At 34.4% G+C, this 23,746-nt stretch overlaps 1 protein-coding gene across 1 annotated transcript; it reads left to right on the top strand.

Annotated features, from left to right (window-relative positions):
- The first annotated feature begins 15,248 nt into the window (after positions 1–15,248).
- On the top strand, positions 15,249–20,596 carry LOC143606669 (riboflavin biosynthesis protein PYRR, chloroplastic-like). The gene is made up of 8 exons (XM_077082362.1): positions 15,249–15,696; positions 17,393–17,527; positions 17,667–17,766; positions 17,842–17,967; positions 18,063–18,496; positions 19,141–19,386; positions 20,008–20,133; positions 20,233–20,596. Exons 1-8 carry the CDS (start codon positions 15,379–15,381, stop codon positions 20,515–20,517), a joined length of 1,770 nt encoding a protein of 589 aa, XP_076938477.1. The 5' UTR covers positions 15,249–15,378; the 3' UTR covers positions 20,518–20,596.
- The last annotated feature ends 3,150 nt before the right edge of the window (positions 20,597–23,746 follow it).

Genomic DNA, 23,746 nt, shown 5'->3' with positions numbered 1-23,746 from the left:
TCTTTCGCCATTTCATCCTCTAATGTAAGTACCTGTAGCATATATATAAAATAAAGTCAACTAATTGAATAGTTGGTGAATTCACACAAGTTTGATACAAGTACATAAAAACCATACAATTCCATGAAACTTGGTGTAGTAATAGCGTAAGCAATGTCCTTTCCATTCGGTAACAACCAAATGTACTCGGATCGGGGGGCCCTATTCTACTCATAACATCGAGGTCCTGAGTGCATAGGGGGGCGTATGATCATACTTATTGAGGAAACCATGAGCAATTAGTCTTTGAGCAAGTAAGCAAATAAACACACAAGTCCATGTAACGAATTGGAGTTTGCAATAACAAATAAACAAAATTTAATTATTGATAGGATATATATGCTACCCCCAAAATAGTAAAAAGAGTAAAAAAAAAGGGGGTGTGAGAAACTCACCTTTGAATTGGGATGACAAACTTGACAATGAAACGAAAGCGCGTTATATGAAACCGAACGATCGAATCTCACGAGCTAAAATAATAAAAATACAAGAATTACTAACTAATTTTATGGAAAATAAAGGTTTGGTTTTTAAGGTTCATGTATTATTATTTATAAGTATTTTGTTACACGCTTTTAAGTGTATTAATATTTAAGTTAATGAATTATTATTATTGTATTACTTATAAGTTGAATATTAGATTTAAATCATATTTACGGAATTAATCGTTGTCGGTTAGAATTTATATAGTTACAACATTATTATATATATGTTATCTAAATAATTATTTAACGAGTTTTAACGAGTCATTTGGTTTGTAAAAGTTGATTCTTGAACGAAAATTGTTAACGGAAATCAAAAAATCTTTTGTTTAACTATAAAAAAATAACTTTATTTAATTTTGTATGATTATAAATATATATTTAACTTACTAAAATTGATAAAAAAAAATGGTTTTTAAAAGAAATAAAAAGGATTTGCTGTGACCTGGGTTCGAACCCAGGTCACCATGCCCACACAACACACACACAACCACTGGACCAGTTTTGTATTGTTGTTAGAAAATGGTAACAATTAAATATAAACAGCAAACCCAAACTTCATCTTCCTCATCCTAACCCTAGGGTTTCAATTCCTTCTAAACTGTTGATTGTGTGTTTGTTTTATGTTAGGGGTTTTGATAGTCGGGTTGCAACTAATAAAATACATCTATCAATTACCTCTAAAGATGTCGGAATGAGGTCGAACAGTGAGTTGGCTGGAATGTTTCTTGGACGAACGAATTAGGGATACTAATGAGTTTGTTTGTGTAAAAATATGGTTGTGGCATGTTTAGAAGGTGATTGAGATGCTATTTATAGCCTCAATTGTTCCGTTGGTGTGTTTAATTCGAGTCATTATGTTTTAATAATAATTCCGACGGGTTTAGCGATTATTATTAGTTAATTAGGTGTTAAATGGCAAAATAACTCGCGAATTAATGTTAATAATTAGTGGAGGAGTCGTTTGGTGGAATTAACGGATCAAAACAGAGTAAATATGGGTGTAATAAGGGTTGCCGGCGCCGAGATTCCGGCTGCCGGACTTTGGTCAAAAAGACGTAGGGGACAAGGGGGCTGGGTGGGTTTTAATGTTATTATCATTATTTTTATATTTAATCTTATTTACACTTTTGGCCCTTTAACTATTAAATCATTATATTTTGTTTTTAAACTTTGATTTATCTTTTGAAGCTTCAACTTTAAAACTATATATAACTTAGATAAAAACTTTATATTCTTTAATATCTCTAAATTGTTTACGGTTTATACTGAAATAGTTTGTACTACATTATTTTATTAATGTTTAAGGCTCGAAGATTCGTAGATTGAACGATACGAATAGATAATGAACGGATACATACTTAAATCATCGTAATTAATATTAAATGATAAACGACAAACACGAATTTATTGAAACGACACAACGGGTCGGTTTAACAAATACAAATACGGATACGAATAAAAGTTGACAAATGTCACACAAAGCAGTGCCGGTTAACATGAATTATTGTGATGCCAGTACAAGTTGGAACTCCTACTGCACCGTGTGCCGTGGACGGATGAGCATTGAAATCACCAATCGCTTCTCGCCCAAGAACAATGTCATGTTTTGATGTTGCTGGCAAAACCATAAACTTGACCTCCTCGGTCCTAGAATGAATTCCGTCGCTCAGGGTAACTGGGAATAAAATTACACCCCGCGGATGCATTATTTCCCCTCCGAACCCAGATACTGGAGCTTGGATGGGTTTCAATCTTTCCTTATCTTCTTTGTCAAGTTGTTCAAGCATTGTTCATACATAATGTCTGATGTACTGCCAGTGTCAAAGAAGACATATTGGGAACGATAGTGTCCGAAGAGAGCAGTGATGATCAAGGGGTTTTTGTTGTTCGGACACCCTTTGATTCGCGGAAAGATTACTGGCTCATTCTTCCACTCCTCATCATCATACTCTTTCCTCTTTTTCTCTGTGTTGTATCCGCCTTGTATCATATGGACATTCAAATCTTTGACTTGTTTTTTACTCGGACCCTGATTGTCTCGAATGGGAGCTTTACCGTTATCGGGTTTCCCATTTTTCACTAAATGCTTGAGTTTTCCAGACTTCACCGCTGCCTCAATTTCATTTTTTAATGTTCTACACTCATTCGTATTATGACCAATGTCATCATGATATGAACAATTTTTCTTGGCATCTAAGAATGATCTCCTTGTCAGTGGCTGTGGCTTTCTGAAACTTATATTTTCTGTGGTAAGAATCTCAGCGGGAGTCTTTGAAAGAGGAGTCCAACTGTTGGGGCCCATACTTGAGGGTCCCGCTTTATTCTTTTTGCCAATGAGAGATCTTGCATCCAATGGTTTTGACACTTCCGCACTTGGCTGAAGCCTTGACCAGATAGGGCCTTTCGCCTGTCTATTAGGTCTTGGAGTTTGAAACTCGACTTTAAATTTTTGTTTCGGGTTACCATTTCTCAATGTTTTCTCAGTGTTAGCATACACCTTTGCCGCAGTCATAAGATCGTCCCACTCTTTTGGCATTCCATCCCTGCCAGTAAGTGTGCGGACTAAATCATCACATTTGACGTTTTTGCGTAAAGCACGGCGAAGCATGTCTTTACTGATTCCACCAATATTCAGACTTTCATCATTGAATCTGGTGATAAAATCTTCTATAGACTCGTTATCACGACGGATGACATCTAAAATTTCTGATTGGTCTCACGTATGTTTTTTATGCTGGCTGAAGTGTTGGGAAAATTTTTTCACCAGATCATCCCAAATAGAAATTTCACCGTTAGGTAACTTTTCAAACCATTCTCTTGATGCCCCTGTTAGTGTCAATGCGAACATGTGACACCAATAAGGGAGCGTCCAACCACTAACACCACCTACCGCTATAAAATTCTGGAGATGATCACTTGGATCAGTCATGCCATTATATTTACCCACTGATGTAGGTATTTTAGCGTTAACAAGGAAAGGTGCTGTAGCAATACTTTCTATGAATTTCGATTTTTCGGCGAAAGCCGCCGAACGATATGGTTTAGTGAAGTCCCGCTAAGCATTATTGTGGTACTCGGTGTGGCGGACTATATCATGCGGACGACTGCTTCTCGCCCGTGAGCTCATCCTACTATCCCCAGCATATATATTGTATTCCCCCGGTTGGTAAGTTGAATCATAACTATCAAATTCTTCCAAGTAGGATGGCATCCGCATGTCTATGCGAGGACGAGGGCGTAGCCTTAGTATTTCACCAAACTCTGGCTCCGTCTATTGGCTGTATCGGACCTGACTTCCTCTCACCGTTGATGGAGGAGAAGGAGATCTCCTGGAAGATTCCTCATAATTCAAAGTACGAACGTGGAATCTTTCGTTAATTTTCCTACACTCATATTCAACCACCAAAATTTGTTGTTGTGCATGGAGCCACTCTTCAGGAGTTAGCTGTCCTCTAGATCTGGAATTACTTTGATGAGATCTCACCACGTCAGAGTCACCTGAATCATCTTCTAGATCCAACATCGACCGCTTTCGGCGAGTTTCTTCCGTAATTCTTCTGAGATTACCCAAATTAGAATCTTCTGGTGCCGAGACCCGTCCCATTCCTGGGGGGGGGGGGTAGGACCGGTTGGTGCTGTGACGTTTTCTAGGGTGAAACCCCCAGGTGTTACGTCAATGTTTCGTGACCCCGGAACTGTGACACGTTCAAGAGTACGGCCGCTTGGCGTTGTGATACGTGCGAAAACACTAAGACCCTGGGGTGCTTCTGTGTTAGTTACACGTGACTCAGTTGCAGGGGTTCCCGTCGGCCCTTCAGGAAGTTTACTCATATCAAACGAACCAAAAAACCAACGAAAACTATTGTTGTTCTAACACGTCCCACGGATGGCGCCAATGAAGAAACAAGGATCCGATCCCCGGGTATGGGTCCTGGATCCAATGAGTCCACATGGTATAATACGGTAACTACTAACACGATATGAGTAAGACTTCCCAAAGTCCAGTGACCGGAACCTGCAAAACAAACACCGTGAGTCTCGTTACAGGAAGGACAAGAGGGGAGGTCTTCCTGTAATCACCCTCCGGCGTGAGAATCAGTAACGTTCGTAATAGAGAAAGTACTGAAATGTAAAGACTAAGTGTAGTCAGACTGTAGGTGAGTGAATGAATACCTCATACCATTTGACAAGGTATTTATAGCCGAAGGATGGTGGAAGATGATTTTGGCAGCTGTCCTCTTCTAGAAGATCTTTGATAACCGTCTGGACACGTGTCCTCTTGTGATAGGTTGAGCTATACGTTTCATGTGCATGAGTATAACAACCTGGACACGTGTCGCCCAATGATAGGACTAATCGCACCCTTGCTATGTGCACGGTTATAACAAACTGGCCATGTGTCCTTTGTTCATTGGTTGATATGTCACGTATTCCCCAAGTAAGAATCGTGAACCTTCTTCTAGAGAATAGTTAATTGGTGACAGATGTCCCGCTGGTACTGTCCTCCGGTTGTTTAGGCAGACAGATGTCATGTCCTGCGGATGACTTTTGAGGACGCTAGGATGCTTCCGCGTGTGTTATGAGGACGTTCCTCCTCACTCGTGATATGCGGATGATTCATGTGTCCCGCGGGTGGCTTATAAGAGGATTCTCTGTGACCTGCGGGTGGTACTTAAGGGTATTTGGGTCTTTTTGGTACCTTACCTCTACAATATATATAATTTCCCTCCTAGAAGGTCATGAACAGTTTGTATTATGAGCGTGCAAATACATGTGTTAATTAGATCTATATCTACAAGACACAAATACTTATAACAAACGTTGCGAATAACATATATATGATCTTATATGGTGTCACACTGAGTGTGTTAATGGTTAAATGTAACTTAAACATGATGTATTGCTATCTGAATAAGATAACACGTACCAAGATGGTAAATTTTGTATGATATATAGTAATTATCAAGTACTTAAACATACAATTGCATATGTAATAATGTATATTGTACATAATAATGTTACTTATAGTAAATAATATTTTTACTATGAATTTTTATATCTTTGTATTAATTGAATCTATGTATAGTATTGTATGTGTTTTATGTATAGACATATACTAGCTTATAACTCATACCACAGGAGGTGGAAAATATAAATACATAAATTTTTAGATATTAATTTATGACGTCTTATAAAACTCGGAGGTTATTATTAGATGGAAATTCTACGAGGGTAGTGTTGGGATCAAGAGACTTCAACTAGGGTAATTCGAATTGCGGCTTGTGTGAAACTTTTCAGGAAACGTCTGAACATCAAATGATGAATTGTTGTTATGTTCGGGTATCACTGATTTGTTAGGCACTTAGGTGAAATTATCAAACATGGGAAATTTCAATTATGTACAAGAGACTCTAGAATTTTTCTTCCTCATAACACTTAAGGAGATGTTGTGACAATTCAGGCTATCTTGGCTAGTTGGTGGCCGGTAACAATTTGGTAATTAATTTGGAAAGCAAGATATGAGAAATTTTTAATAATAAAAATTTCTCAGTTGCCAAATTGATAGCTGACATCAAGAGAGTGTTTTTGGATTGAGAGAAATAATACATGCTTAAGTTTATTAACTTTTCTTTATAATCATGTTTGATAAGCTTATTGTGTTTTTAGTTTCCTTTTTGGGCTTCATGTTATACAAGGCACAAGAAAGTTAATGTATTCACATATTATCTATTTGTTTTAAACTTTTAACGTAACACCAATTTTCAATACATGCACATGCGAGATATTTCAATTCCAATACATAACATATTGTTAGCAATAAGGTTTCGGTTATAGTGAATACGCGCACGCGAATTTTAAGAAAGATGATGGTAAAAATAAGAAGAAAATATGTAACTATAATAAAACATATACATATGACCGTATGATGAATCAACTTGAGTTGATTGTTATATCCAAAATCCAATATTGGTTTTACATTAACCAATCGAATTTATGGAAAATATGAAAGTATACATTTCGTCTAACGAAGACGAAATAAACTTGACTTATGAATTTATGAAAATAGCCGTGTGACTTTTTTTTAGTTTTCAATAACCTTCACCTATTACAAAGGACGTGCGTCACCAATCACCAGCAGATCAAATCCTTGATTAAAATCTCCCATACCACATTTTAATTTGAAAGAAAAACATCAATTTTTTTTATTTATGGGTCCTCTATCATAATAAATCTCATCCATGCATCATTGTTGCGCGCCCCATGATGAATATTATGTTGAGCTAGAATGATCGAATCTACTATCATTTTCAAATCTGTCGGGTCTAACGATCCAATTTGTTGTGGTAGATTAACATATGCTACACCATATTGAAATTTGTTGCGTCAAAAGATATTTATAGATTGAAATGTATTTTTGTTTTATCAAATAAAAAAAAGTTCATGGTAGTTTCTTAAAGTCAAAACTATGAGCCCCTTTAGGTAATCATTATGGAAGAAAGTACGTTTATATAGTTATGAGATGAAAATATGAAATCTATCACTCTAATAAAAGAATACTATTATGTGTCATTTGTTACACTCTTAACCATCCGAACATTTTTAAACTCATTTTGTTATTTGGATCCCATATTACCCAACCCAAAATAGTCTTATTCTTATGTATATATAAAGCAAGTGCGTTAATGTTTATTTTTTCTTCTTTTTTTTCTTTTTATATTTTAACGTAATAAAATGAAACAATTTAGCTATAGAAAAAGTACATGTCAAATGGGATAGAAGTGGTCGGAACATTGCTTTATAATTATTCTTTTTAGTATTTTCAGGAATATAAAATAAAAGACAATTAAAATACTTTCTTCCTTAAAAATTTTCATTATATACATTGATTACGTTCTCATAAATTTGTTTATCCACATACTAACCATTTAAATGTATTTTTTTGGTTTATTTTGAAAAGCTAGAATCATGAAGTTTTTTTCTTAGTTATTATATATATATATATATATATATATATATAACTAGCTTTTATTCCCTGTAATGTGAAGTTGTTTTATATTATTCGTTTATAATATTTATATATCTTTTTGGATTTTAATATTACTTATTGTAAGGAAGTTATTAATATACTTAAGATTTGATGATTAAAGAGTTTCACATATAAATGAGATGTTATAACCCGTTTTAAAAGCTATATAAGTTTGGTGAGACCCATAACCTATTTTTTTACTATAAAATTGTTTCTTAATTATAAATAATATCTTAAAAAACGGATACTAAGTTATAGTATATAATTTTAAAGGATTTTTATATCAAATATTTGATGAGATTAATTTTTAATATAATGATATGCTATAACTCATTTAAAAGGCTATCTGAGTTTGGTGATACCCATACCCGTTAATTCAGTTTGAATGTACGAGAAACATTCATTTACAAATAAAGCAATCTGGTGATTTGAAAGAATTTAAGGAGGTTTCACTTATATAAATTTTAGATTAAAATTTAATACATAATCTTGCTTTATTATTTATGGTTGGCTTGTACTTGAAAGAACCTGTGTTTTCACACGGACATCTATACATCGCTTTGTCAAGATTTACAGGCAGACATTGACTAAAAATTTTGATTATTGATAAACTAGGTATATTGACCAACACAACCGTAAAATTAGTGTACAAGGAAAAATTTTCTTATTAGTAAATATTTGCGTAATGTTCTTTAGTAATTCCTATAATTTTAATATAAATTAAACTTTTATTAACAATATATGGTAATTGTGTTGTCGATTATATTTTGATTAATGTTCAAATTTAAAATTTTCATCAATTCCTCGTGTAATACACGGGGCTCAAACTAGTATACAATATTGAAACAGACCAATTATCAGCCATCGAGTAAGGGACGTGACTTGTTGTTGACCAGTACCTAAACATGCTAATTTCATGACAAAATCTTTTCTAGGTATTTTATAGTACAAGTTTATTATAGTCATAACAGATCCAAAGAAACCGAGGCAGAATTGTTGCACCAACTTCATTGATAATTATAATCACTTTTAGTCATATATACAGGAACATATATATTTGTAAAAATAATTACAAAATGAAATAATAATTTTATTATTTTTGCTCATAGGATGTTATATAACTAAATTGTTTTGTCACAGAATGGTGATATATTATAAACATATACATATATTTCATAGGTCCTTGTTGCATTACTACAGTACTCTACTAATCTCTTTCTAGAAGTGGATCAATAACGATTATGGAAAGATTTATGAGCATAAAGAGGTTTTATTATAATATCGTTAGAGACATATCTGCATCAGTCACTCACAATCTTTTCTTTACTTGTCCTACACTTCGAAATAATTTATTAATCTAGAAACAAGTCTTAATCACTCTTACCTGCCTCATAACTTCTGCACTCGAGGATTAATTCTACACATTTTTTTATATATTCTCACTTGAAAATAATTCTTCACACTTAAAAATCCGGAGAACTCAATAGTAATTACAATTTCACACTTACACATGTTAGACAAATTGTAATTTTGACGTTCTAGCTATGGATTTGGTTGTAGCAAATATGTAGCATCACACTTAAATCTCACACGATCAGTTGGCATAAGATATTTTAGATTCATAATTTTATTATTTTTTATTTTAGTTATGTGAGGCCAATATTGGTAGGGCCCGTATCCTAATTTGATGTGAGGCCAATATACCACGAATGAGTGGCTCGTATGTTAACAAGTGAGTATGGGGTTAAAGGTGAAAAAATGCCATAGACTCAGAAAATAGTAATCATAAAACTTTTTATATTGTAATAATTTAGTTTTTATTATTGTACAATATCGGTTATGTTGACCGAAATGATCTTTTATTTCATGTATATTTCTAGTTATTATGTCAGTTACTTTGCCCATTTATCAAATACATTTTATTCTTAACATGAAAACGGTGAGAACCAATTTGTTGTTATGATTAGGTTTATTTTTATAGGTGTTTGCTGCTATTTTTTGTTCATATTTGCTAATTTTCAATTATGAGACGTTATAAGTATTTGCTTATTTATATTTTGTTGTTATTATTAGATGTTTTCTTTTGTTGTTATAAGTATTTGTTGGTATATGCTGTTATTATTTTGTTCTTGATTTTGATTCTTTTGTTGTAGTTTTTAGGTTCTTTTCTTTGTTATTATAAGTCATTGTTTATGTAGATTGGTATTGTAGTTGGTATTGTTTCTTACGTTCGCATTTTTAAATAAATTGGCATTATTTCTTACGTACTCATGTTAAGATCAAAATGTACATGAACCTTCCCCTTTTAATGTGTATGCTTATAACTAAATGATATTTTGTAATTTTTAGGACAACTTTTGATATTATAACACAAGTTTTCCCAATTGAGATTTTATCTAATCGTATACTAAATCGTATTTAGCACTCATCATTCTTCTTTTTCCGCATCAAAATCCGTGAGCTTCTTGTAGACAAAGCAGACAATATTGGTAATTTGGTAGTACGAAAGGTCGGATGTTACTCGAACAACCAAAAACAAATTTGTGAGCACCTGATGGAAAAGGCGTGCAATGTTGACGGTAGAACTTCATAGTGTTCTATATTTTTGTAGCAGTGACATACGTTATAGTGTTCTTCTATGCGTCGCCTTAAATAAGTTTTGGAAAAGTTGGGCAACTGCATCGACGTCTTTTGTTTGAACTTAAGTACGACAGACTTTTTGATCATAGATGATATATCTCATTGTAGATTATTTTATTCGATGTCGTATATGCATCGCCTATTGAAGCTGAACTGATTACATAAGATGCATAGATCAGTAGTCTTTCTTAATATAGTCTTAGAAAAAACTCAGAAGAGCAGTCTCAATAATGTTCACATTAAAAGAGACAGGCAATTGACATCATACCAATAAAAACAGTAATGACTTATTTTTATGAGATGAGATGATGGTCATTTTGAAGACATTTGTCTCTCAAAGTGCAAGACTCATTTGGTCATGCATGTTTTATGCATATACATATACATGTTTTAGTCATACAAGAAACCATGTTGAGATCATCATCTAGTTCTTTGTATAAATAAATATGTTGCTTGCTTGTTTGGGCAAAACGAGTACACGTGCGTAGCTAGCGACACGCTTTCATGGAAACATCTTGCTGGTAATCGTTTACCAACGACTTTTGTCGACACATAAAACAAGAATCAATCAAGGTGTAAGTATTTGAAAGGCACTTGTCAACAAGAACATCTATTTTATCTAAGAAACACCCATGAACCATGGGCTGGCAACAAAAATGGAGTCCTACATGACAAGCTACTTGTCAAACACTTCAAATATGAAAACTCTATAACTATTTATCAAATGCTAGTTGTCTTGTCATGGATCAATGCATGACTACAATTACAAAAGTGAAACAGTAAAGGTAAATCCATTTTTGTTCCCTATTTTAAAGTTAGTAAGCATTATTATTTGAAAAATGCAACATCAAATATTGCTAATGTTGATTACTGCTTCAGGGAGAATTTGGTATTATACTATACCATAATTAGGGCTGTGCAACGGTTCAGAATTGTGAGAACCGAACCGGAACCGAAAATGACTAAAAACTAGAACCGGAACCGGAACCTATTATAGTAAACCGATTCGGTTCCAGAACCGCTAAAGTCGGTTCTCGCTAATCGATTCTGGCCAGAACCGTTTCCGTTGTATATTTATCTAATATGTTGTACGTGCAAACTTTGCAAATTATAAAACAAGTTTATATAATTTTATGTCTTCTTTCATGGTAAAATTAATTTAGATTACAACATGAACATCCGTTATATATTTGATTAAAACCAAATTGTTGAAGTTAAATAAATCATTAGCAACGATAGATTAAAGAAACATCATATCATTTTATATTCAATTATGTTGATAGCTTAAATCAAAATTGATCATGGTTGCTAGGTCTTGAACGCAAAGAAAGAAAATTTGAATTAAATAATGATTGAATGAATGCGGGTTAATAAGTTACTCTATAAAAAATAGGTATTGGTAAATTTAGTTAAAATGTTTGTAATATTCCGGTTCTTCGGTTCCACGTCTAGAACCGCCGGTTTTACCCGAAACCGAACCGCGAACCGTTTAATGCAAATTCTGAGAACCGATAACCGTAATGTAACACATGTTAGCGGTTCTGAGGCACCGATTCGGTTCCGGTTCCGAACCGTTTTTCGCTCACCTCTGTCCATAATTATGAGATTGCATTTGATGATTTTCCCTTGTATTTATCTCATTGTACATATACATATAGTTGACAAATAATCCCTCGAAAGATGTTATGTATTATTAGTTAACTATATATAGGTGTACAATGATCAAACATAATCAAATAAAATTTCTTAATTACGATAGCAATATTATAATCAAACTGACAAACTCTAATAGTATATTATATATATATTATAAAGATTAAACGCTTTTTTTCACATTCAATCTACCATGGATGAAGTTTTTCCTATGAGATTTATTTAGAATAAGAAGGTGATCATGATGAAGTTGTGATAAACGTCATCATGTCATGTATAAAATAATTAATTACCTCATAATACATATTGTATGTGGGTATACCATCATGATAATATTGTTAGTTTAATATTTTAATTACAAAATAAAACCCAAACGACTGAAAGTTGATTGTGAAAGTAGGTTTAAATAATTGCAAATATAGCTAAAAACCGTAAGCATAACATAGTCCATAAGAATGATCATAGCGGGTGGCAGCTTTGCCATCTCACCAACAAATCTTCAAACAAACCATTTCATCATTGTTAAAGAGGGGCATCAAACAAGACGAAGCCCCCAGGACGCTAAGTAGTCAATGGGCTGAGGGGCTCAAGAGGTAGGGCCATAACTTTAATCCAACCAATCGCATTTAACCATTTACATCCTCCCTGCCATGTTAGCTCAAAACCCGCTGTTTCACCGTCATGTTAGCTCAAAACTCGCCGTCATATTAGCTTAAAAATTAAATTTAATAAATCTTGTATACAAGAATTTGTAGTAAGGATCCGATATACAAGAATTTAATAAAGAATTTGATGGTATGGATGAGTTTTTTTAATTGTATTATTATCCAAAATCCAATATACAAGAATTTAAAAACCAATAAAATTATAAACAATTAAACATTTAAATATTCCTTAAATTAGTTTAGGATCAATTTTGTAGTAAAGATAAGTCAAAAAAATTTTAGCTAACATGGTGGGGAGGCGACGCATTTTGAGCTAATATGGCGAGAAAGCAACGAGTTCTAAGCTAACATGCCAATGAAACGACGAGTTTTGAGCTACCATGACGGTGAGACTACGAGCTTTGAGCTAACATGATAGGGGGCGAAAAGTTAAGAAACATGTCGTCTATAACTCCTAACGTAGAGACTAAGACATTTTAGTAAATTGACAAATATGGAATTTAATTTTTTTGGAAACATATTTAAAATCTCTCTCTAAAAAAAGACATTTTGAGAATTTTCCCTAAAGTTTAAGCCAGTTCGTTCTCAACAAGCTGAATATCCAATTGACCGGATTGTTATTAGGACCAACTTTTAAACAATTAAAAACCCGAATAACCTGTTGATAATTTTAACGTTATCAAGTTAGGAGAGGCGGAAGTGCACTCTCGTTTAATAATAATATTTGTGTTTTGTCGTTTGGGCTATATCTTGGGCTATGTGTTTTAATTAGTTGTGTTGTAATAAGTGTTGAAAAATCCCGACTAGACGCCTATTAATCCCCGATTAATCACTATTCCCCACCTACTGATTAATTTTGGGCTAGTCGGTCAATTATTCGGTAAATTGTCAAATCCGACCAAAATCGCGATTAATCAGACTTAGTTGGCGTTTTCCCATGAGGTTCCAACAAAAGTTGGTGGTTTTTGATGATATTCCGGCCAAATTAAGCAGTTTCTAATGAGATTCCGGTCAATTCTGGCCAAAATGTATATGTGTATATATAAAACTGGAAATTACATATAAAAATCTCTGTGTGTGTATAAAACTGAAAATTATAGATTAGAGTTCGATCCGATTAAGCCCAAATAGTCCTGATTAATCTCAATTAATTGATAGTCCTCAGCTCACTGTCCGACTAGCAACTAGCGATTTCTACGCCACCGGTTGTAATTCATATTCAGTTGAAGTCATTATAGGCATATTACATAAAAGAAATCAACAAATTAAACACATGTCAAAGTTATTATAGGCATATTACATTACAACTTGATTTTGTTGGTTTTTTTTTTCTGGTATCGTAAAGAGCTTAACCGGTAGTAACTAAATTCGCGTCGACTCGCTGCCACAACGGTTGTATTTTTTTTTTTTTTTGGGTTTAGCTTTGGCACCATAACAAACGTAGCCGATATCGACCGAATTTGCGTCGATTCATGGCAGCAACCCATATGTTCTACCGTCTAAATAAACGAAGTTTTAAACATTTTATATTTTTGCATTGTAAGCTATATGAACTGTACGAAGTAACTTTCAAGTGAGCCTCGGTTAGTACACAGTCGCACGTTTCTTACTTTTGTTGTTGCTTAATATCCTGTCTGTCTCCAATTGCTAACTTTTGGTATTGATTCTGAAATCAGGGATCTAATAATAATTTCGTTTGAAGCTATGTGCAGTAGGGTTTTTATTCTTTATTAATTGAAGTGTTACTAATTACAGAATTTGGAGTCTGTTCTTCTGGAATTCGCATCAAACAAGGCAACCCCCATAGTAGCCCCAAATCATTTATTGACGCAATTAGCAGCAGGTAATAATAATTGTTTACTTGCGTTGCTATTATTATTATTAATTTACCAGTGTATATGGTTTCAACAACTTACCCCAAACTAATAACATCTGACAAGTATATTTCAAAATGCCAGATTTACCTTTGCTCATAATGTAGATAATTAGCTTTACAACTTACCATAATGCCCTTGGACCAAAAACAGTTTCAGCATAAGTTTGTTGTGCGACCCGACCACCATCCAACAAGTGATGTTCAGTGGTTGATTATAGCTTTATAAATATTATGTTAATAAGTAAAACAGTTTCATGTCAAATAATGAGTTTCGGCACCATGTTCGATTACATTGGATGTAAATAAATTTGATGTGTGTTTACTTACTTTCAGTGAACTGTTTGTTTTAAATTTGTGCAACAGAATTTCTTCGCTGTTTAGTGCAGGTACATTTTATCATTTCCGCTGCTAATATATTTATTAACATTGATAGTAAAAATATGTGGCTCTGTTTTTGTCAACCTGATGTAATTCGTAGAGCATGTTTGGGATTTGAGGCTTTTAGAAAACTGCTTTTTAACCATTTCAAAAAGCTAAAATAAAAAGGATTTTCGAGATTGCCAAACACATTTTAACGTATTGGCTTTTGAAAACACCAATAAACATTTCCAAGCTCAATCCCAAACATGTATTAGTAATATGTGTAGACTTTTAGGCTATATGGTTTGCTTATTAAAGGTCAAAGCTTGAAATCTGCATAATGGTAATCCTTGACTTATTAAAGCTAAAACTGTTTTATCATATTGTGAAGGTATTGCGTAAACACAATCATAACAGACAAAGACACAACAGCCAAGGCACCCTTCTTCAACGAAGCCATAGCTCGCACCGCCACACCCGCGCCGCGAAGCACGGGTAAACCTACTAGTGTATATATTAATTTTGATTTGGGAACACGGCTTCAAAACCGGCCAACCCCCGACACAACATAAACAACGGTTTTAAGATAAAACCGCCGACGCAACATAGGACTTCCGACCGCCACATCCTGTCATGGCGATGGCAATGGGTATCATTAACTGCAACCACCACGCGCTTGATGCGTCGTATGTGAAACGCGCCGCCGATTTATCCGACAAGTCCGCTTGTTTCACCTCGCCGCACCCTAACTTCGGTTGCGTGATAGCCACGACCACCAACAACGTTGGTAAGGTTTTCGGAGAAGGGTACCTTTACGCGCATGGTACAAAGCCGGCGGAGGTTCAGGCAGTGGAGGCTGCCGGAGAGTATTGCCGTGGCGCCACTGCGTATGTTAATATGGAACCTGGAGATTGCCATGGCGATTGTACTGCCGTATCGGCTTTTATAAAGGTTTGCATTTGCTTAATTAATTACTTTTTGTATAATATTAATATTAATAGCTTTGCATTACATTTTAGAAATTGTATAATTTTCAAGAATTGGATCTGAATTTTGGATGATATGATTGTTGCCCAAATCTGAAATGTATAGAAGTTGCAAATTTAAGGGTGTAAATTAGCCGAGCCCGAGCTCAGCTAGGCTCTAGCCCGGCTCGTTTTAACTTACGAGAGCTCGCGCTCAGCTTGTGAGTTGTTTTTTCAAGCTCGGGTTCGGCTCGTTTATTATTTATTAATTAGTTTATACCTTTTTTTATGCATATCTTGAAAAAAAAAACCTTAAACGAGATACAGCTCGGGCTCCTAAACGAGCTTCGTATACAAGGCTTGAGCTCGGGCTCGATAACAAATGTGTCTTAATTCTTATTTGAGGCTCAGGCTCAGCTCGAGATCGAAAAAGCTCGGCTCGTTTCGAGCCTTTGTCGATCCGAGCTCGAATAGCTCACGAGCAGCTCGGCTCCTTTGCACCCGTAGTTAGAAATAATAAGAGTAATGGAATATGATTATTGTTATTATGTAATTTAGATGCTTTTAACAATATGATTCATCCTACTTCAATTAGCTCACCTAGTTGCAATATATGTTGAGAGTTCGTTTCAGTGATCACATGTTAATCATTTTGAAATTCAGTATAGTTTGTTACACTAGCAAGCTTTAGTTTGTTATGGTATGCCAACATGGCGACATATCTCAAGCGTCAGCTATACTGTATTCATTCACTTGAGCCAATGGGAGCTTCGCTTAGTCTATCTTTAAATCTCTAGTGTATATATTTTGTGTTATCCTTGCTTATTATATATTTTGCCTTTTACTTCTAATTCTGAATTTGATCTTGAGTTAGGGAATTATTTCTTTATAATTTTAGGTTATGTAATGTTGATGAAACTTTCTTGGCCCTCTAAAGTCTAATAATTGATTGTACACAAATTATTATTATTATGGCTTTAAACAGGGCCTTTACATGGTTTGTATTAGGGGTGTGCATGGTGCGGTTCGGTGCGGTTTTGGGCCAAAACCAAACCGAAAACCAACACTTCGGTTTTTGGAACCCTTTGGTTTCGGTTTTTTCGGTTTTCTTTTTGGTTTCGGTTTTTTCGTTTTTTGTCATTTGAGCTTGAAAATTTTAGGCTAAAAAAAAGTTTGCAAAAAATAGTGAATTTAGATATAAATAGTTTTGTTAATTGTAAAATAATATACTATTATAACTTTGACCAAAAATATTTGAGTTACATATTTATTAAATTCTCATAAATTACTTAATATAAAATATAAAAACAAAACAAAAATTTAGAAATTCGGTTCGGTTTTTTCGGTTTTTATTACATGCAAAACCAAAACCGAACCGTTAGCTCGGTTTTTACAAAAACTTAAAACCAAAGCGTCGTTTTTAGTTTCGGTTCGGTTTTTTCGACTTTGTATCGGTTTTTTCGGTTTCTTGCACACCCCTAGTTTGTATTATTATCCAGGAAGGCTGGAATAACCGTAACTTTGGTAAGGGAAATAGCAAATTAACACGTTTTCTTAATAAATATATGATGATTATTGATACCTGATATCTTTTCTTTCTTTCTGTTATAAAATAAAGTCGTGCTTAATTTTAATGAAGAATTTTACTTCAAGTTTACATTGATCTGAGGCTTAATCTTTAGGCAGGAATCACTAGAGTTGTTATCGGGATCAGACATCCGTTACAACATCTTCGGGGAAAAGCTATTCAGGCATTAAGAACTGAAGGACTGCAGGTTGATGTTCTTGGGGAAGATATACGAAGTGTTTCCATCGAGGTATGCTTAGGTGGCAAGATGGGTAGGTCAGGTTGGGTAACCGGTCCGAATTCCGAAACCAGTTCAAGTTGAAACATGTGATATTTTAGTATGTGCCAAAACTGATTACTCAGGTTGACTATATTTTATATTTTTCTAGGAAGCTCTAAAATCATGTCTCACTGTCAATGCACCTTTGCTATATAGATCAGCTTGTCGGGTCCCATTCTCGGTTCTCAAGTATGCAATGACCCTTGACGGTTAGTAATAATATCACACACTATCAAATTTCACCTTAAACTAAAAGTAGTCATCATTTATACATATTCTGATAGGTAAAATTGCTGCTAGTAGTGGGCACGCATCATGGATAAGTAGCAAAGAGTCAAGATCCCGTGTTTTTGAATTACGCGGTAGAAGTGATGCAGTTATTGTAGGCGGAAACACTGTACGCAAAGATAGTATGCAACTTTATTATCTACTAACTTTATAATATGATTAATATCAGCATGTTCTCTATTTAATTTTTTAATGAATCTTGTTTAATTTTTGATAGACCCGCGTTTAACTCCAAGACACGGATGTGGACATTTACCTATGAGAATTGTCATGTCACAAACTCTCGATCTTCCCGAGGTTGCAAATCTATGGGATGTGAGAGAAGTGCCTACGATAGTGGCCAGTCAGAGAGGTGCAAGAAAACGCTTCCAGAAGTTTCTAGCATCTAAAGGTGTTGAAGTGGTGGAGTTTGATATCTTGAATCCCAAAGATGTGGTGGATTACCTTTATGATCGTGGGTATCTATCGCTTTTATGGGAGTGTGGCGGGACATTATCTGCATCTGCTATTTCCTCGGGCGTGATACATAAGGTGCATGCTTTTGTTGCTCCTAAAATAATTGGTGGAAAAAGCGCGCTTTCGCCAGTTGGAGAACTTGGAATGGTGGAAATGACACAGGCTTTGGAGTTGAGTGATGTTTCTTATGAGCAGGTTGGTATTAAGATAATTATTATTAGAAAAAGTTATGCTTTTGATCCTTATGGTTTGGCATGTTTCACCCTTTCAGTCGAAAGTAATCTTTTGACATATCATGCCCCGAGGCTTAAATTTTGTAGCCCTTTCAGTCCCTTTTGCTAAGCCATCCATTTTTTCTGGTTAATTTTGATAATGTGCCCCTCACAGGCTCACATGAGGGGGCATTTTCAGTTATTTTCCCCACTTCTTGAGAACAAAATTTCTAATAAAGTAAATAAAATAATCTTGTTATTATTAATGATATTACTTATTAGTGTATTCATTATTATTTTATTATAATTATTAAACTATTAATTAAAATATAGAAATTTTAATTTTAATTAGACACATACAACTATAAGCGGTGTTAAAATATCGAGAGAGCTTTCCTTTGCCGGTGCTTGGCTCGTACACAAACCGAGCCAAGTCGCTCCTCGTTCACAGCCTAGCCGAACTTGAACCAAGCCGCTAGTTCATTTTTTTATATATGTAAAGGCTTATCTTTTATATAAACCACAGAGACCAAAAGCATAACTTACTCTTACTCTTATTATTATTTATTATGATTATTATTATTTTTTCAGTTTATGTTCATGTTTGAAATGTAAACTAAAATGCAGATAGGTTCTGATGTGCTAATAAGTGGTTACCTGCAACCCATTCCTGATATGACACCTGTCATTCCATCGGTTGCTGAAACCTCAGCCATTGATCCATCCTTGTCTCCTTACGATTCACCAATCATATTCTTCTATAAGACGTGGGACCCGTACGGGAGTTTTTCCAACTTTTCTCCTCATCCAATTAAACTTCCTGATGAAAACGGTGATTATGTCACGTGGTCGAGTGTAGAGCACTATTATCAGGTGATTATAAAATCATTCAATTTTTTTATCAGCCTTGTACGTGTTCGTTCATTTAACTTTTACTGAACGAGTGTGAACACTTAAGCGAACGGATTTTATTGTCCGTGTTTGTTCGTTAAAAAAAATAAACATATTTGTGTCCCTTTATGTTTGTTTGCTGATATTCTGAACGAGCGGTTCACGAACATAAGCGAACACAAATGCACATAAATAAACATAAACGAACATAAATGAACGACTATAAACCAGCATCAGTTAAAAGTAAACGTGAATATCCAAATTAAGGTCTAAAATATCTTCATCATGACATGTAACATTTGAAAATTAAACAAATACATCTAAGCTGATTTCAAATATAGTAGTAATAAATAAATTTAAATGATTATGTAAATGAACATTAACGAATGAACAAAATATAAAGGAACGCAAGTGAACAAACATAAACGAATGGAGACAAATGAATAAACAAAAGTAGACGTTCATGAACAAACGAGACTTTTGTTCATGTTCGTCCGTGTAATTAAATGAATACAAAGTTATGTTCATGTTCGTTTGTTTATTAAGTAAACGAACATAAAAAAACTTCCCGTCGAACAATTCATGAACCATTCACCATTGCAGGCACACAAGTTTGTTGGATCAAGCAATCCTAATGCAAAAAGTTACATTGAAGCAATACATGCTGCAAAAAGCCCCGAAGAAGCCGCACGTATGGGAAGAAGAGCACAAAGGGAGCACCCGGATATGGTATACTCTTTACTTAATAATGTTATATAACTTATATGAGTTTTTAAAACATTTTCATAAAAATAATATTAGTTGGTAACAAAAAAAGTCAATTTATAGGTAAGGGCAGACTGGGACAACATAAAAACAGAGGTGATGTACAAAGCATTAAAATGCAAATTCTCGATTTACCCGCATTTGAATTCAATGCTTTTATCAACGTCGGGTTGTATACTCGTTGAAGCTTCGCCTCATGATCTGTTCTGGGGCGGGGGGCGTGATGGTGAAGGTCTTAATTATTTAGGGCGGTTACTTATGAAGTTAAGATCCGAGTTTCTTGGTGATGATGATGTTGATGACACACATAATAAGCCTGAGATATCTGTGGGTTACCGTCAGTTTTGATCATATATACGTTAGCATTGGTATTGTTGCCTGTGTTGTTAGCATAAGTTGGTGTATTTTTTTTCCCTTGTATTTATAGCAATGCGTCAAAAGTTAATAAATTATACTTGAATACTTGTTTGAAGTTGAGATACAATTTAAACATTTATTGGTAACTACAATTAATTTCAGTCTTTCACTAATTGTTTTTCAAAATTAGTGTGTAGTGGTTAATCTTCATACATTTTATATTTCCTTACAGTTAGAAGTATGAACAGAAGAAATGGTAGGATTACAAACATGTGTGCCTGTCTTGCATACAAATTAAGACTGGAAAAATTAATTGTTCTTGATAGTTAAATATTTTGTAAGATTTGATGTCAATAGAATATGGGCTAATTTAATAAACTAACTAGTATATGTCTGTGCAGCATGTTTGTGTATTTTGTAACCATAAATTAATTTACAAAAGTTTTTAAATACATGTAAACTTATTGACAAATTGACGTCTAATATGTATACAACAAAATATTTATGTTGAAAAGTTATTGATCAAAATGGTAAAAAAAAATAATAATAAAAAGGTAAAAGACATGATGTTTGATTGAAATATGGATTTCAACTTCGTTGGGATTCATATTAGCGTAAACTGCGGTTTTCATCCCCGTGATTTGTCCAAAACTGCGATTTTAGTGAAATAGTTCACATGAGAGGCAGTTTTGTCATTCATATGAAATGTAATATCTTTCATATAATATCTTGTGTATGTATATATACATTTCCAACAAATACATGTATTACACTGAGAGCATGAAGTACAACATCCATGCACAAAAAATCAATGAGTTTATTTCTTTCATGGCTGAACGGGTTAATTGTTGTCGTAACACCCGGTTTCCAAATCTCTATACCTTGACATGAATAGGATAGACTGATCATCAAAAATGAAAAATCAAATATGAGTAAAATTAATTATAATAATATAATATTAACGTAAAAAATCTTACAACATGTATGCATTTTTATATATATCTTTGTATTAGGATTCTTTTGTTTCCTCCCGTGTAGTACCAATAATTACTTTTAGTTGAACAACACGTTTACACATATTATTATAATATTTATTAAAATATAAAAACGTGCACACACACACATGTGTGTGTATTTAATTGACGTTGTCTATATTTTCACTCGTGTCATACACAGGTCAATAACATAGTTATTATCAGGCCCAGCCCAAGGGAGGGGCAGGATGGGCTACAGCCCAAGGCCCACTCTTTCTTGAGGGCCATAACGTTTTAAGAAAAAAAATATATTATGTATATATAATATTTCATTTGAAAAATGGCTGATCTAAATGCAAATGGTGGAGTGGAAAATCTTTCTTTTGTTCCAGGAGCGTGCACATGCAAGTTCGAGACTTCACATCCACCAATTAGTTTTGTAGTTGCTTTTTTTTTCCTAACAAAAAAAGTCTAGGCCCCATTTTTTTAAAAACAAAAAAAGGCTGCCCCATTTTTAGTCCCAAAACACACATGCTTTGCCCAACACATTTACTTATTTTTCCGATGTTGATTAACTATTTGCGTTTTCTTTTTGTTTATTGTATCGTACTTTTTTTTTTGTGATCGACCTGAACCGTTTTCCCATCTTGCTCATAATTTTACCATTAGCCATTTAAATTGTTATTGCTATTGAGAACGATATAGTAGAGAGTATGGATTAAAAGGAACTGTTCAAGAGCTTTACTTTCAAAAATGCTATAAGGTTCACGATCCATTTAAGTAACTAAATTAAATCATTTTGCTATAATACTTTTATATTGTTTACTGTTATCACGATTATTTAAATTATATGGGGATTATTGAGTATATATTTAAAGACCCAACTTTTTTACTAGCCCGGGGCCTAAAAATTTTAATGAATTCTCGGAGACGGTCATGGTTATTATTATTTGGTTTTGTTTGTCACAGTAATTGAGGCACGCATATCAATTATAAGCACATCTCTATAAAGTTAAACTATAATCTACTTTTGAAATTCATCAATATAAAAACAATTAATGTTTGATTTTGTTTATCACGAAATAGGTTATTTTGATTCCACTAAAGAAAAGATTTGTGAAGAGGTAGGTCTCCGCAAAGCCCAGTTGGACCCGCAAGACTCACCTTGAAGAGGTACGTCTGTGCAAAGACCAACTGGATCCGCAGGACCCACCATGCTCAGAGAGATGAAGACCTTACACGCAGTAAGCCAGCTGTTCCCGCAGGAAAGCCTCCCTTGGTACAGTACCCTGCCTGTCCCCGCAGCTGTAGGTACAAGCCAAGAAGGAAGGCTACCCGCACTAACAGTAAGGCTACACGCGTAAGGCACTAACTCTTAATACTTCAGTAATGTCACCTGAAGAAGGAATGAGCTGGGCGGGAATATTCCCGCCCAAAAGAGCCAGTCCGTACGCTTCTAGAAGATCTTTTGTACTATACCTACCAAGGTATGGACAAATAGACAAGATCTAACAAAAGCAACCCATGAACCAATCACAGGGTGACAGCTCATCGACAATAGTACGAGGAGGAGCACGCTCCAGTACAAAATGTCACTATCAGCCGCTGCCTATTCACCAACTCCCATCGTGGCACGAACGTAGCCCATAGTTGGTGGAAAAGGAATATTATATACAGCTGGCCGTACCTGCTTGGAAACCTACCTTCGGCTATAAATACTCCAACACCTTGGAACGGTATCATCTTCTCTCTAGCTATTTTTCTCTATATACACTTATATTCAGAGCAACCTAGTCTGATTCTCACGCCGGAGGGTGGTCACAAGGAGGAACCCCCCCTTCTCAGTGACGAGCTTACGGTGTCTGTTTTGCAGGTTGAGAAGAATAACCATCTTTGCCGGACCTAATCTTCATGGGAAACATCTATTTACCCTAAGATTATCTTTAATCTATCGGGGTCATTTAGTGTTTCTTTAATTTGTATTTAGGAAAGCATGAGGCAGATAAATGTTAGTGATTGGGTGGTCTGGGTGGTTAGACCATAAGATAATGAAGTGAAAATTTTTCAATATTTCAATTGAGTAATCATGGTAGTTAATGTTATTTTAAGTACAATTAAAACATTCACATTTTTGTAGAACACAAATGTTATTCTAGGATGTTACAATTCAATTGATGCAACTCTCACATTCCTCGAAACAAAAAATAAACATATTATCTTGTTAAATAAAACTTGCTAAAACTGAT

Source organism: Bidens hawaiensis, unplaced genomic scaffold, assembly GCF_021521415.1.
Source record: "Bidens hawaiensis isolate Kalapana, Puna unplaced genomic scaffold, B.hawaiensis_p1.1 tig00002123_1, whole genome shotgun sequence".
Lineage (NCBI taxonomy): Eukaryota > Viridiplantae > Streptophyta > Magnoliopsida > Asterales > Asteraceae > Bidens > Bidens hawaiensis.
Note: the sequence above shows the minus strand (reverse complement) of the source record. Positions and strands in the feature narration are given on the sequence as shown.

Excerpts from the sequence above, each read along its gene's own strand:
- LOC143606669 (XM_077082362.1), top strand. The coding sequence starts at position 15,379 with ATGGCGATGGCAATGGGTATCATTAACTGCAACCACCACGCGCTTGAT. Across the intron at positions 17,528-17,666 it reads TACGAAGTGTTTCCATCGAG|GAAGCTCTAAAATCATGTCT; the intron begins GTATGCTTAGGT and ends ATATTTTTCTAG. Across the intron at positions 20,134-20,232 it reads AAAGGGAGCACCCGGATATG|GTAAGGGCAGACTGGGACAA; the intron begins GTATACTCTTTA and ends GTCAATTTATAG.